Genomic DNA, 17,500 nt, shown 5'->3' on the forward strand with positions numbered 1-17,500 from the left:
ACTATATAGGACTGACCATCCATGATATCAACATTATAGTTATAACCATGTTATGAGGCTATACAGGACTGACCGTCCATGATATCAACATTATAGTTTTAACCATGTTATGAGGCTATACAGGACTGACCATCCATTATATCAACATTATAGTTATAACCATGTTATGAGGCTATACAGGACTGACCATCCATGATATCAACATTATAGTTATAACCATGTTATGATGCTACACAGGACTGACCATCCATGATATCAACATTATAGTTTTAACCATGTTATGAGGCTATACAGGACTGACCATCCATGATATCAACATTATAGTTTTAACCATGTTATGAGGCTATACAGGACTGACCATCCATGATATCAACATTATAGTTATAACCATGTTATGAGGCTATACAGGACTGACCGTCCATGATATCAACATTATAGTTTTAACCATGTTATGAGGCTATACAGGACTGACCATCCATTATATCAATATTATAGTTATAACCATGTTATGAGACTATACAGGACTGACCATCCATGATATCAACATTATAGTTATAACCATGTTATGAGGCTATACAGGACTGACCGTCCATGATATCAACATTATAGTTATAACCATGTTATGAGGCTATACAGGACTGACCGTCCATGATATCAACATTATAGTTATAACCATGTTATGAGACTATACAGGACTGACCATCCATGATATCAACATTATAGTTATAACCATGTTATGAGACTATACAGGACTGACCATCCATGATATCAACATTATAGTTATAACCATGTTATGAGGCTATACAGGACTGACCATCCATGATATCAACATTATAGTTTTAACCATGTTATGAGGCTATACAGGAATGACCATCCATGATATCAACATTATAGTTATAACCATGTTATGAGGCTATACAGGACTGACCATCCATGATATCAACATTATAGTTATAACCATGTTATGAGACTATATAGGACTGACCATCCATGATATCAACATTATAGTTTTAACCATGTTATGAGGCTATACAGGACTGACCATCCATGTTATGAGGCTATACAGGACTGACCATCCATTATATCAACATTATAGTTTTAACCATGTTATGAGGCTACACAGGACTGACCATCCATGATATCAACATTATAGTTATAACCATGTTATGAGGCTATACAGGACTGACCATCCATGATATCAACATGATAGTTATAACCATGTTATGAGGCTATACAGGACGACCGTCCATGATATCAACATTATAGTTATAACCATGTTATGAGACTATACAGGACTGACCATCCATGATATCAACATGATAGTTATAACCATGTTATGAGGCTATACAGGACTGACCATCCATGATATCAACATTATAGTTATAACCATGTTATGAGGCTACACAGGACTGACCGTCCATGATGTCAACATTATGGTTATAACCATGTTATGAGACTATACAGGACTGACCATCCATGATATCAACATTATAGTTATAACCATGTTATGAGGCTATACAGGACTGACCATCCATGATATCAACATTATAGTTATAACCATGTTATGAGACTATACAGGACTGACCATCCATGATATCAACATTATAGTTATAACCATGTTATGGAGGCTATACAGGACGACCGTCCATGATATCAACATTATAGTTATAACCAGGTTATGAGGCTATACAGGACTGACCATCCATGATCTCAACATTATAGTTATAACCAGGTTATGATGCTATACAAGACTGACCATCCATGATATCAACATTATAGTTATAACCATGTTATGAGGCTATACAGTATTTGTTTATATTTACATTGTTTAGCAACATTGGAGTTAAACAAACGTATATTTTGTGTTCTGATGGGCAACAACGGTTGAACTAAGCTCATGAGGCATTATATAAGTTATATTCTTCCACAATCAACGAGTACATATAATTAATATAATAATTAATTAATATAATTAATTGATCATTGAAAAAAATGGATGTAGCAACTAAGGATTGTAGCTTTAAACTTCAGCGATCCAAAGGAAACTCTGACCAGAAGAGAATATTAAATTAAGTAGAACTTTCAATGAGTGACAAAAATATACATTTTAATCTTCTTACAACAAATTATATGAAATTAAGTTTCCTGAACACGAATAGAATAGATTGTCTGAGCCTACCTGTGTTGCCCCATAACTGTGTTGTCCTATAACTGTGTCCTATAACTGTGTTGTCCTATAACTGTGTCCTATAACTGTGTTGTCCTATAACTGTGTTGTCCTATAACTGTGTTGTCCTATAACTGTGTCCTATAACTGTGTTGTCCTATAACTGTGTCCTATAACTGTGTTGTCCTATAACTGTGTCCTATAACTGTGTCCTATAACTGTGTTGTCCTATAACTGTGTTGTCATATAACTGTGTTGTCCTATAACTGTGTTGTCCTATAACTGTGTTGTCCCATAACTGTGTTGTCCTATAACTGTGTTGTCCTATAACTGTGTTGTCCTATAACTGTGTTGTCCTATAACTGTGTTGTCCCATAACCGTGTTGTCCCATAACCGTGTTGTCCTATAACTGTGTTGTCCTATAACTATGTTGTCCTATAACTGTGTTGTCCTATAACTGTGTTGTCCTATAACTGTGTTGTCCTATAACTGTGTTGTCCTATAACTGTTTTGTCCTATAACTTTGTCCTATAACTGGGTTGTCCCATAACTGTGTTGTCCTATAACTGGGTTGTCCCATAACTGTGTTGTCCTATAACTGTGTTGTCCTATAACTGTGTTGTCCAATAACTGTGTTGTCCCATAACTGTGTTGTCCTATAACTGTGTTGTCCTATAACTGTGTTCTATAACTGTGTCCTATAACTGTGTTCCATAACTGTGTTGTCCTATAACTGTGTTGTCCCATAACTGTGTTGTCCTATAACTGTGTTGTCCTATAACTGTGTTCTATGACTGTGTTCTATAACTGTGCTGTCATATAACTGTGTTGTCCCATAACTGTGCTGTCCTCTAACTGTGTTGTCCTATAACTGTGTTCTATAACTGTGTCCTATAACTGTGTTCCATAACTGTGTTGTCCTATAACTGTGTTGTCCTATAACTGTGTTGTCCTATAACTGTGTTGTCCCATAACTGTGTTGTCCTATAACTGTGTTGTCCCATAACTGTGTTGTCCTATAACTGTGTTGTCCTATAACTGTGTTCTATGACTGTGTTCTATAACTGTGCTGTCATATAACTGTGTTGTCCCATAACTGTGCTGTCCTCTAACTGTGTTGTCCTATAACTGTGTTCTATAACTGTGTCCTATAACTGTGTTCCATAACTGTGTTGTCCTATAACTGTGTTGTCCTATAACTGTGTTGTCCTATAACTGTGTTGTCCCATAACTGTGTTGTCCTATAACTGTGTTGTCCCATAACTGTGTTGTCCCATAACTGTGTTGTCCTATAACTGTGTTGTTCTATAACTGTGTTGTTCTATAACTGTGTTGTCCTATAACTGTGTTGTCCCATAACTGTGTTGTCCCATAACTGTGTTGTCCTATAACTGTGTTGTCCTATAACTGTGTTCTATAACTGTGTTCTATAACTGTGCTGTCATATAACTGTGTTGTCCCATAACTGTGCTGTCCTCTAACTGTGTTGTCCTATAACTGTGTCCTATAACTGTGTTGTCCTATAACTGTGTTGTCCTATAACTATGTTGTCCTATAACTGTACTGTCCTATAACTGTGTTGTCCCATAACTGTGTTCTATAACTGTGTCCTATAACTGTGTTGTCCTATAACTGTGTCCTATAACTGTGTTGTCCTACAACTGTGTTCTATAACTGTGTTGTCCCATAACTGTGTTGTCCTATAACTGTGTTGTCCTGTGTTGTCCTATAACTGTGTTGTCCTATAACTGTGTTGTCCTATAACGGTGTTGTCCTATAACTGTGTTGTCCCATAACTGTGTTGTCCCATAACTGTGCTGTCCCATAACTGTGTTGTCCCATAACTGTGCTGTCCTATAACTGTGTTGTCCCATAACTGTGTTCTATAACTGTGTCCTATAACTGTGTTGTCCTATAACTGTGTCCTATAACTGTGTTGTCCTACAACTGTGTTCTATAACTGTGTTGTCCCATAACTGTGTTGTCCTATAACTGTGTTGTCCTGTGTTGTCCTATAACTGTGTTGTCCTATAACTGTGTTGTCCTATAACTGTGTTGTCCTATAACTGTGTTGTCCCATAACTGTGCTGTCCTTTAACTGTGTTGTCCTATAACTGTGTTCCATAACTGTGTTGTCCTATAACTGTGTTCCATAACTGTGTTGTCCCATAACTGTGTTGTCCTATAACTGTGTTGTCCTATAACTGTGTTGTTCTATAACTGTGTTCTATAACTGTGTTGTCCCATAACTGTGTTGTCCTATAACTGTGTTGTCCTATAACTGTGTTGTCCCATAACTGTGTTGTCCTATAACTGTGTTGTCCTATAACTGTGTTGTCCCATAACTGTGTTGTCCTATAACTGTGTTCTATAACTGTGTTGTCCTATAACTGTGTTGTCCTATAACTGTGTTCTATAACTGTGTTGTCCTTTAACTGTGCTGTCCTATAACTGTGTTCTATAACTGTGTTGTCCCATAACTGTGTTGTCCTATAACTGTGTTGTCCTGTGTTGTCCTATAACTGTGTTGTCCTTTAACTGTGCTGTCCTATAACTGTGTCCTATAACTGTGTTGTCCTTTAACTGTGCTGTCCTATAGTGGGGGCTGTTTTTCAGTGGTCATTGCGTATACTCAAATCAAATCAAATCAAATTGTATTAGTCACATGTGCCAAATATAACAGGTGTAGTAGACCTTACAGTGAAATGCTGAATACAACAGGTGTAGTAGACCTTACAGTGAAATGCTGAATACAACAGGTGTAGTAGACCTCACAGTGAAATGCTGAATACAACAGGTGTAGACCTCACAGTGAAATGCTGAATACAACAGGTGTAGTAGACCTCACAGTGAAATGCTGAATACAACAGGTGTAGACCTCACAGTGAAATGTTTACTTACGAGCCCTTAACCATTAATGTAGTTAAAAAAAAAAAATACAGATAAGAATAAGAAATAAAAGTAACAAGTAATTAAAGAGCAGCAGTAAAATAACAATAGCGAGTCTATATACAGGGGGGTACTGATACAGAGTCACTGTGTGGGGGTACCGGTTAGTTGAGGTAATATGTACATGTAGGTAGAGTTATTAAAGTGACTATGCATAGATGATAACAACAGAGAGTAGCAGCGGTGTAAAAGAGGGGGAGGGGTAATGAAAATAGTCTGGGTGGCCATTTGATGTTCAGGAGTCTTATGGCTTGGGGGGGGGGGGGGGGGGGGTTGGGCGGGGGGGGGGGGGGGGGGGGTATCTGTTTAGAAGCCTCTTGAACCGAGACTTGGCAGCTCTGGTACCGCTTGCCGTGCGAATAGTCTCGCTATTGTATACTCACTTCTTAATCCCTACTGATGCGTATCGTAGTGTAGTGGAGGTATTAGACAGTTACACAGTACAATAGAGATGTCATGCACAAAGTAGCCTACACAATCGCAAAGCATGTGACATATATTTACATGCTTTGCCACACGCATAGCCTAGTTTTGGTGGAATATCGTGCAGCAAGAGCTCCCACAGAGACCCCCCCCCCCCAATCCCCCCCCCCCCCCTTGATGGTGGAGAGAAGATTTTACGCTTTAAAGTTCATTTCCTACATTTCTAAACATTTTGCCATGGGGCTTAGTGAAAAATGTTGCAGTATTATAAGCACCTGGTGACATCACCAGGTGGTAAATTAGTTAATAGACCAATAAGAAAGTGAGTTCCAAACCTCTCAGCCAATAACAGCTCGTTTTCCGTTTTTACCCTCCCTCCTTAGAACTCTCCTAGACAGAACTTGCCAAATTCTTGCTTGAGAAATTGCTCTTTGCTAAGAAGCTTTTTTTAATTTATTTTTTATTGACAATTTTAATTTAGATAATCACAGTTAGGAACTTATTTATTACCCAGAAATGATTTGATATTGAGATTTTTTTAAATTACGGCTTCGCTTGCGCTTTAAATAAAGTTTTCTGCAATTCTTCATATTTTGCCATGGCGTGGAGATAAATGTCGCTTTTTCCTGGAACTGACTCTGAGTGCTCAGCTCTGATCTGGTTATGGCATTGAACAGCTCACAGAATTGAACGACATCGGTAGCAGATAGGGTAGGAAAGAAGTTTCAACGTATAAAACTTACCAAATCAGGTATTGAAAAAGTTTATTTCGAAGCAAGAGTTTCCTAACAAGAGACTGTTTGGCTAGTTGTATTTCTGTACTGTACAATGTAGGCCTACAGTACAAACTGATAGAAAGGCCTACTTAGGCAGTCAACATTTAATTGGGAACGTTTTTTTTTTTTTGAGAAAGCCTTTAAGAAATGTTTATTTAATAAACATGTTGACTGAACTGCGCACTGCAAAGATTCAACCAAGACTTCAAACCAAAGGGCAACTACATTCACCCCAAAAATATTTGTTTTGATTTTTTCCCAGACCTTAAAAAATGGTCTGGTGATGTGGTTTAAGCATTGTTGTGGACATAAAACATCCAATTTGTGTGGTATATATATTTTTAAAAAAGGGGTGATTTTGAGAGTGAAAACCTGAAATAAGAAAAAAACTATAGGAAAAGTCTAAATCTTTCACACAGGTTGTCTTTCCTTTAACCGTTTGAGAAATATTTGGCAAAATGAAAGTATACCCACTTCTCCAGGCACCACTTGACCACTGCCGATACGTGCTTTGTCTTATAACTGTGTGCGTGTGAATGTGTGTATGACAGAACAGGTGCACTCCTACCTACGCTGCAGAGCCGGCTGTAGTGATAGGGGTTACAGCATACGACGGGGCCATCCAGAGTCCCAAAGCTCCTGCACTCACAGAGCGGCTTGAGCTGGGCCGTGTTCTGGAGGTCCGACCAACGGTAGAGTTTACACAGCAGCAGCCGCGGAGATATGGCCGTGTGTCCGCCCAGATGCATCTCTGTCTGGGATACCATCACACAATCGCTCCACATCCCTTCTCTGGACTCCACCGCCTCCAGTAAAGTATCCAGGGTTTTCTCCTTTAGGCATTTCAACAGAGAATAAGTGGCGGTTTTCAGTTCCTGCTCCAGCACCGTGCACAGCTTCGCCTCAGGAGAACCGTTATCCCGAGCTCCACCGCCGTGGTTCCTCAAAACGAAGGAGTCTGGTAACGGTTCCCTTCCTGGAGCAATGGGTTCAACTTCACAGTCGTCCCGGTCTTTAAATAAACAACACGTTGCCTTCCTGCATTCGCTGTCCTGCATTGCCCGAGGGCTGCCTTGCTCCTGCCCCGGCCCTTGGACACACACAGTCACCGACATAGCACCCCCATGTTGGTCCGAACTGACCCCCACCCAGCCGCTGCAACTCTCGGCCGAGTTGAAAGCACATAATCCACCTAAGTCCCCTGCAGTCGACCTGCTAGCCGTCATCGGTCGGAGATCCGTTTTGGTAATTTTCTCCGGGTTGTGGCAGGTTGTGAAGAGATCGTCCCTAGGACTGCCCTCGCTACTTGGACCATATTGTCCACCATCTCCCCCCTCACTATGTAGAATCAAACGGTTTCTCCAGAGTCGCCGCACAAGACCTGAGCGTTTCGTCCTGAACATACGACAATTTAAAAATCTAGATGTTGGTTTTCTCTCTCTCTAGGTTACTCTTGATTCGGGTCACCAAAGGGGAACTGTTTACCAGCTACTTGGAATTTAGTTGTAGGACATTGATGTTAGCGGAGCGCCGTGCAGGTTATGCACAGCCGACTGGAGAACAAGATTAGATCGGGACCTTGGGAAATCAAAATTCATTCATACTGGGAATGTAGTCAATCATATGCAGAACTGCTATTTGAAGCCTATTCTTGACCCGAGCTGTTATGTTCCCTACGCCTCTGGGTGGATGAACAAATGTTTTACACACATGATAATATCATGAGAGTAGACTATAGCTACACGGGAACTAAGTAAATGTAGAATTCAATATAGAAAGCGAACGGCAAGAGAGAGAGGGAGCCCTAAAACGCTTTACGCACTCGTAATAGTTTCGGACTTTGGAACGAACACCCCTTTACATCTCCTCTCTTCTAACCCGGCACGGAGAGAAAGAACAACATGAATTAGACCCTTAACAAGTGATTTTAAATCCCAAAGAAATACATTAAAAGCCTTTATAAATCCAGATCCCGGTTGTACAGAACCTCCCGACCGAAGCACTCCTTTTTTTTTTTACAATCCAAAAATATCCATGCCAGCCTGGAAGCGAGAAAAATAATCAATCCCAAACGGAGTAGTCCTCGCTCCTCGTTCCGGGTTGACTACTAGCTAACTAGTCCAACTGAACTGCCGAGATCCCTTTCTTTCTCCGTTTCTCTCTTCTTCTTTCTCTCTCCCTCCCTCGCTCTCTAACACACACACACACACACACACACACACACACACACACACACACACACACACACACACACACACACACACACACACACACACACACACACACACACACACACACACACACACACACACACACACACGCACACACACACACACGGGGGGGGACTCAGAGGAAAAGCGATGGAGCCATTGGCTGCCTACCATCACGTGCCAGTCTAGACTCATTGGCGGCTGTGAGCTGCACTGATTGTTGCGTAAACAAGGTTTCAAGTTTCTCAACTCTTAAAGGCGTAACATCCCGTTCTTACTTTAACTTTACTCTCTAGTCTACTATATCTTCTATTTTAAAATATACATTTTTTTAAAAGACGGAAATAACACTTTTAGAACAAGGACACTATTCAACTCTTGCATTTAATTGACCAACAAGCCAACAGGATACATTGTGCTTACTTACTGACAAGCAAAGCCAACACTGTAAAAAAAAATATGTGAAAACTCAAAACACCATGATTGTGCAATGAAACCATGAAGAGCAGTGCACCTAACCCAGGGGTGGACTGGGACAAGAATACGGGCCCTGGCATGTGCACCTAACCCAGGGGTGGACTGGGACAAGAATACGGCCCTGGCATGTGCACCTAACCCAGGGGTGGACTGGGACAAGAATACGGCCCTGGCATGTGCACCTAACCCAGGGGTGGACTGGGACAAGAATACGGGCCCTGGCATGTGCACCTAACCCAGGGGTGGACTGGGACAAGAATACGGCCCTGGCATGTGCACCTAACCCAGGGGTGGACTGGGACAAGAATACGGCCCTGGCATGTGCACCTAACCCAGGGGTGGACTGGGACAAGAATACGGGCCCTGGCATGTGCACCTAACCCAGGGGTGGACTGGGACAAGAATACGGCCCTGGCATGTGCACCTAACCCAGGGGTGGACTGGGACAAGAATACGGCCCTGGCATGTGCACCTAACCCAGGGGTGGACTGGGACAAGAATACGGGCCCTGGCATGTGCACCTAACCCATGGGTGGACTGGGACAAGAATACGGGCCCTGGCATGTGCACCTAACCCAGGGGTGGACTGGGACAAGAATACGGGCCCTGGCATGTGCACCTAACCCAGGGGTGGACTGGGACAAGAATACGGGCCCTGGCATGTGCACCTAACCCATGGGTGGACTGGGACAAGAATACGGCCCTGGCATGTGCACCTAACCCAGGGGTGGACTGGGACAAGAATACGGGCCCTGGCATGTGCACCTAACCCAGGGGTGGACTGGGACAAGAATACGGCCCTGGCATGTGCACCTAACCCAGGGGTGGACTGGGACAAGAATACGGGCCTGGCATGTGCACCTAGCCCAGGGGTGGACTGGGACAAGAATAAGGCCCTGGCATGTGCACCTAACCCAGGGGTGGACTGGGACAAGAATACGGCCCTGGCATGTGCACCTAACCCAGGGGTGGACTGGGACAAGAATACGGCCCTGGCATGTGCACCTAGCCCAGGGGTGGACTGGGACAAGAATAAGGCCCTGGCATGTGCACCTAGCCCAGGGGTGGACTGGGACAAGAATACGGCCCTGGCATGTGCACCTAGCCCAGGGGTGGACTGGGACAAGAATAAGGCCCTGGCATGTGCACCTAGCCCAGGGGTGGACTGGGACAAGAATACGGCCCTGGCATGTGCACCTAGCCCAGGGGTGGACTGGGACAAGAATAAGGCCCTGGCATGTGCACCTAGCCCAGGGGTGGACTGGGACAAGAATACGGCCCTTAATTTTACTGTGACCAGTGTAGCAAAATGTTTTAATAAAATACAATGGCATAGATGGAACTATATTAAACTATTACATTTCGCTATAGTATTTTCAAATACTTATACTAATTATACCACAGAAAGGGATTACCCCTCCACAGTAAGGGATTACCCCTCCACAGAAAGAGATTACCCCTCCACGGAAAGGGATTACCCCTCCACAGAAAGGGATTACCCCTCCACAGAAAGGGATTACCCCTCCACGGAAAGGGATTACCCCTCCACGGAAAGGGATTACCCCTCCACGGAAAGGGATTACCCCTCCACAGAAAGAGATTACCCCTCCACGGAAAGGGATTACCCCTCCACAGAAAGGGATTACCCCTCCACAGAAAGGGATTACCCCTCCACAGTAAGGGATTACCCCTCCACAGAAAGGGATTACCCCTCCACAGAAAGGGATTACCCCTCCACAGAAAGGGATTACCCCTCCACAGTAAGGGATTACCCCTCCACGGAAAGGGATTACCCCTCCACAGAAAGGGATTACCCCTCCACAGAAAGGGATTACCCCTCCACGGAAAGGGATTACCCCTCCACGGAAAGGGATTGCCCCTCCACGGAAAGGGATTACCCCTCCACGGAAAGGGATTACCCCTCCACGGAAAGGGATTGCCCCTCCACGGAAAGGGATTACCCCTCCACAGAAAGGGATTGCCCCTCCACGGAAAGGGATTACCCCTCCACGGAAAGGGATTACCCCTCCACGGAAAGGGATTACCCCTCCACAGAAAGGGATTGCCCCTCCACGGAAAGGGATTACCCCTCCACGGAAAGGGATTACCCCTCCACGGAAAGGGATTACCCCTCCACGGAAAGGGATTACCCCTCCACAGAAAGGGATTGCCCCTCCACAGAAAGGGATGACCCCTCCACAGAAAGGTATTACCCCTCCACGGAAAGGGATTACCCCTCCACGGAAAGGGATTACCCCTCCACGGAAAGGGATTGCCCCTCCACGGAAAGGGATTACCCCTCCACAGAAAGGGATTGCCCCTCCACGGAAAGGGATTGCCCCTCCACAGAAAGGGATGACCCCTCCACAGAAAGGGATTACCCCTCCACGGAAAGGGATTACCCCTCCACGGAAAGGGATTACCCCTCCACGGAAAGGGATTGCCCCTCCACAGTAAGGGAGTACCCCTCCACGGAACGGGATTACCCCTCCACGGAAAGGGATTACCCCTCCACAGAAAGGGATTACCCCTCTTTTTACGATCTTGGATAACTGATGACAGAGTTGAAGCAGGTCTGTTAACTCATGCTACGAATTAGAATATGAGTTTGCGTCAGCTCAGATCAGCCTATCAGAAAACTGTTGCCCACTAATCAGCCAAAAACTCATTATAGATTAGTTTACCAGTGAAATTGTGCAACAATATTTTTTAAAGGCCCATTGGTCGCTGCCCATGTCACTTTTCTCATTGCTTTATTTTTATGTTTACATTTTTTTTTTGTGTGTGACAATTTCGACCAGCCCACCAAACTAAAGAATTGTCTAGCCCATCTGGCATTTGCCAGAATTGCCAGATGGCCAATCCACCGCTGACCTAACCTTAGACCTGCTGTTTGGAGGTTGTTTGACTGTAAGGGTTTTAAAACTAAATAGAAGTTTCTCTGAAACACCCAAAGTGGTTCTTCAATCTGAATATTGGTCTGTTTCTGCTGGTGGTGGCTTCATGTCAAAACCGGTCAACCTTTATTTCTAGGGCCTCCCGAGTGGCGCAGCGGTCTAAGGCAGTACTTGAGGCATCACTACAGACCCGGGTTTGATCCCGGACTGTATCACAACCGGCTGTAATCGGGAGTCCCATAGGGCGGCACACAATTGGTCCAGCGTCATCCGGGTTAGGGGAGGGTTTGGCCGGTGGGGGCTTTACTTGGCTCATCAGCGACTCCTTGTGGCGGGACGGGAACCTGCAGGCTGACCTCTGTCATCAGTTGAACAGTTTTTCCATCTGACAAATTGATGAGGCTGGATTTCGGGTGGGTGGGTGTTAATAAGACGCACGGTTTGGCAGGTCATGTTTCGGAGGACGAGTGACACGACCTTCGGCTCCCGAGCTCGTTGGGGAGTTGCAGCGATGAGACAAGATTGAAATTCAGGATAAAATGTTTTTTTTTTTATATAAATAATAATAATAAACTTGTTTCAGCTGGTGGTGGTTTGTGCTTTAACAATGCCTTCACAAAAAAATGGGTTAAACTGTCAAATGATCAGATGCATAAATCGATGTGAAACATTCAAATCCTCCAGAAAACGGTATCTAATTCTGCACTAAACAGAACTCAAAACACCCAAATTAGTGTTTTCAACCTTTTCCGGTTGTAACGGTTTTCTTCCATTGGTGAAGGAGAGGACCAAAATGCAGCGCGGCTAGTGTTCAACATATTTAATAAACAAAGAGACGAATACGTGAACACTATACAAAATACAAAATAACAAATGTGAAAACCAAGACAGACCTATCTGGTGCAGAACACAAACACAGAGACAGGAAACAATCACCCACAAAATCCCAACACAAAACAAGCCTCCTATATATGATTCTCAATCAGGGACAACGATTGACAGCTGCCTCTGATTGAGAACCATATTAGGCTGAACACAGAAACAGACAAACTAGACACACAACATAGAATTCCCACCCAGCTCACGTCCTGACCAACACTAAACAAGCAAAACACATAAGAACTCTGGTCAGGACGTTACACCGGTTAACGCTCCCTAGTCCCTGGCCAGGTGTTGGACAACACTTGATTAATAAGTGGTGTTACAACACACCATGTAATGTTTCAAAACATCTCGGGAAGATGTGTTTTATTAATACTTCAGAAAAGTGAAAGGTTTGGTTTCCTTCACGTTATAGTGGCAGCTCCGTTGCAACTAGTTTTTGGTGTTACTTCCTGTTAACAGTGAAGCCAAGGGGACAAACTGCAGTGGGCCACTGAGCTCACTACTCTGGCGTCTCCTCCCTAACTCTCAGGGCTGGAGCCATTGTGGCGCTGTGCTCACAGTGGATTTACCATTAGGCAGAAGAGGCCATTTTCTCTGGCCTCATATCATCAAGGGGCCCCATGAGCTGGGCATAATTGTAAAATATATATATATATATATATACAGTGGTGTTTGTCAGACCAGGAGACATCTACGATGGAAGGAGACTGAGCTACAGAGGTGTTTGTCAGACCAGGAGACATCTACGATGGAAGGTGACTGAGCTACAGCGGTGTTTGTTAGACCAGGAGACATCTACGATGGAAGGTGACTGAGCTACAGAGGTGTTTGTCAGACCAGGAGACATCTACGATGGAAGGTGACTGAGATACAGTGGTGTTTGTTAGACCAGGAGACATCTACGACGGAAGGTGACTGAGATACAGTGGTGTTTGTCAGACCAGGAGACATCTACGATGGAAGGTGACTGAGATACAGAGGTGTTTGTCAGACCAGGAGACATCTACGATGGAAGGTGACTGAGCTACAGCGGTGTTTGTTAGACCAGGAGACATCTACGATGGAAGGTGACTGAGCTACAGAGGTGTTTGTCAGACCAGGAGACATCTACGATGGAAGGTGACTGAGCTACAGTGGTGTTTGTTAGACCAGGAGACATCTACGACGGAAGGTGACTGAGATACAGTGGTGTTTGTCAGACCAGGAGACATCTACGATGGAAGGTGACTGAGATACAGTGGTGTTTGTCAGACCAGGAGACATCTACGATGGAAGGTGACTGAGCTACAGCGGTGTTTGTTAGACCAGGAGACATCTACGATGGAAGGTGACTGAGCTACAGTGGTGTTTGTTAGACCAGGAGACATCTACGACGGAAGGTGACTGAGATACAGTGGTGTTTGTCAGACCAGGAGACATCTACGATGGAAGGTGACTGAGCTACAGCGGTGTTTGTTAGACCAGGAGACATCTACGATGGAAGGTGACTGAGATACAGTGGTGTTTGTCAGACCAGGAGACATCTACGATGGAAGGTGACTGAGCTACAGAGGTGTTTGTCAGACCAGGAGACATCTACGATGGAAGGTGACTGAGATACAGAGGTGTTTGTTAGACCAGGAGACATCTACGACGGAAGGTGACTGAGATACAGTGGTGTTTGTCAGACCAGGAGACATCTACGATGGAAGGTGACTGAGATACAGAGGTGTTTGTTAGACCAGGAGACATCTACGACGGAAGGTGACTGAGCTACAGAGGTGTTTGTCAGACCAGGAGACATCTACGATGGAAGGTGACTGAGCTACAGAGGTGTTTGTTAGACCAGGAGACATCTACGATGGAAGGTGACTGAGATACAGTGGTGTTTGTCAGACCAGGAGACATCTACGATGGAAGGTGACTGAGCTACAGTGGTGTTTGTCAGACCAGGAGACATCTACGATGGAAGGAGACTGAGCTACAGTGGTGTTTGTTAGACCAGGAGACATCTACGATGGAAGGTGACTGAGATACAGTGGTGTTTGTCAGACCAGGAGACATCTACGATGGAAGGAGACTGAGCTACAGTGGTGTTTGTTAGACCAGGAGACATCTACGATGGAAGGAGACTGAGCTACAGTGGTGTTTGTCAGACCGGGAGACATCTACGATGGAAGGAGACTGAGCTACAGTGGTGTTTGTCAGACCAGGAGACATCTACGATGGAAGGAGACTGAGCTACAGTGGTGTTTGTCAGACCAGGAGACATCTACGATGGAAGGAGACTGAGCTACAGTGGTGTTTGTCAGACCAGGAGACATCTACGATGGAAGGAGACTGAGCTACAGTGGTGTTTGTCAGACCGGGAGACATCTACGATGGAAGGAGACTGAGCTACAGTGGTGTTTGTCAGACCAGGAGACATCTACGATGGAAGGAGACTGAGCTACAGTGGTGTTTGTCAGACCAGGAGACATCTACGATGGAAGGAGACTGAGCTACAGTGGTGTTTGTCAGACCAGGAGACATCTACGATGGAAGGTGACTGAGCTACAGTGGTGTTTGTCAGACCAGGAGACATCCGAAAATCGGTCTTGTCACAAAAACATCTGTAGCATTGGAGCGGTTTTGGGATAAACATTAATGACCCCTCTATGGAAAGATGAGAGACAGCGGAATCGTCAGAAGATAACCCGGCACTGGGCCGAAAAATGAATGGAAGTGAATAGGGCCTTTCCACGTTTTTAGGTATAGGGGTCATTCCACTGAAAAAAGACATGTATTCACTACGAGGTTTCTTATATCTCATAGATATGGCAAAAAGCATTCTTCCTTTTGAATCTGTTATTTAATGGGTTTCTAAGGGCTAATAGCAGTAAGAAATCTTTTGTTTAAAAATATATATATATTATATATGTAAGTAAATATATATATATATATATATATATATATGTGTAAGAATATATATATGTCAGTATATATATATATATATATATATATATATATATATATATATATATATATGTCAGTATATATATATATATATATGTAAGCATATATATATATATATATATGTCAGTATATGTATATATGTAAGTACTTACATATATAATACTGACATATATATATATGTGCTTACAAATATATATATATATACTTACATATGTATTTACTTACATATATATAAAATATATATATGTAACGGAATTCCTCGTCCTCTTCATAGGAAAAGGAGGAGTGGTAATTCGACCAAGACGCAGCGTTGTAACTTGACATTTTATTTATTGAACAAGACGAAAAAACACACGAAACGAAATACACTTGAATAATTAACAAAATAACAAAACGGAGTAGACAGACCTGGACCTGGAACTTACATAAAACACGAAGAACTCACGAACAAGAACAGACTACATAAACCGAGACAGTCCCGTGTGGCGCGACAAACACTGACACAGGAGACAACCACCCACAACAAACAGTGTGAAAACACCTACCTTAATATGACTCTCAATCAGAGGAAATGAAAACCACCTGCCTCCTGTAAGTATTTATATATATACACACAGTTGAAGTCACAAGTTTACATAGAGATAGGTTGGAGTAATTAAAATTCATTTTTCAACCCCACCAAACATTTCTTGTAAACAAACTATAGTTTTGGGAAGTCGGTTAGGACATCTACTTTGTGCATGACACAATTATATTTTACAACAATTCTCCAAATTCATAAATAGATGCAATGATGTTGTTTCAGCGTCTGGTGCCTTAAATGTAAAACACTGTACTTTAATAATATATACATTAAAACACTGTACTTTAATAATATATACATTAAAACACTGCACTTTAATAATATATACATTAAAACACTGTACTTTAATAATATATACATTGGAACACTGTACCTTAATAATATATACATTAAAACACTGTACTTTAATAATATATACATTAAAACACTGAACTTTAATAATATATACATTAGAACACTGTACTTTAATAATATATACATTAAAACACTGTACTTTAATAATATATACATTAGAACTCTGCACTTTAATAATATATACATTAAAACACTGTACTTTAATAATATATACATTAAAACACTGTACTTTGATAATATATACATTAAAACACTGTACTTTAATAATATATACATTAGAACACTGCACTTTAATAATATATACATTAAAACACTGTACTTTAATAATATATAAAGAAGCATGTTGCCTGATGTTGACCACAGCTACAGAGATCTGTTGAAGCATGTTGCCTGATGTTGACCACAGCTACAGGGATCTGTTGAAGCATGTTGCCTGATGTTGACCACAGCTACAGAGATCTGTTGAAGCATGTTGCCTGATGTTGACCAGAGCTACAGGGATCTGTTGAAGCATGTTGCCTGATGTAGACCACAGCTACAGAGATCTGTTGAAGCATGTTGCCTGATGTTGACCACAGCTACAGGGATCTGTTGAAGCATGTTGCCTGATGTTGACCACAGCTACAGAGATCTGATGAAGCATGTTGCCTGATGTTGACCACAGCTACAGAGATCTGATGAAGCATGTTGCCTGATGTTGACCACAGCTACAGAGATCTGTTGAAGCATGTTGCCTGATGTTGACCACAGCTACAGAGATCTGTTGAAGCATGTTGCCTGATGTTGACCACAGCTACAGGGATCTGTTGAAGCATGTTGCCTGATGTTGACCACAGCTACAGGG

At 42.9% G+C, this 17,500-nt stretch overlaps 1 protein-coding gene across 2 annotated transcripts in view; it reads right to left on the reverse strand.

Moving 5' to 3' along the window:
• The window catches only part of smad6b (SMAD family member 6b), a 49,421-nt gene extending 40,903 nt beyond the window's left edge, over positions 1–8,518 (reverse strand). Inside the window, exon 1 of one of the 2 annotated variants that reach the window (XM_055910521.1) lies at positions 6,885–8,518. In XM_055910521.1, the coding sequence (XP_055766496.1) occupies positions 6,885–7,719 (835 nt within the window). In that variant the 5' untranslated portion in view covers positions 7,720–8,518. The remainder of the gene's footprint in view (positions 1–6,884) is intronic. The other variant, XM_055910519.1, reaches the window with a different exon arrangement.
• Positions 8,519–17,500: the final 8,982 nt, after the last annotated feature.

Source organism: Salvelinus fontinalis, unplaced genomic scaffold (genome assembly GCF_029448725.1).
Source record: "Salvelinus fontinalis isolate EN_2023a unplaced genomic scaffold, ASM2944872v1 scaffold_0015, whole genome shotgun sequence".
Lineage (NCBI taxonomy): Eukaryota > Metazoa > Chordata > Actinopteri > Salmoniformes > Salmonidae > Salvelinus > Salvelinus fontinalis.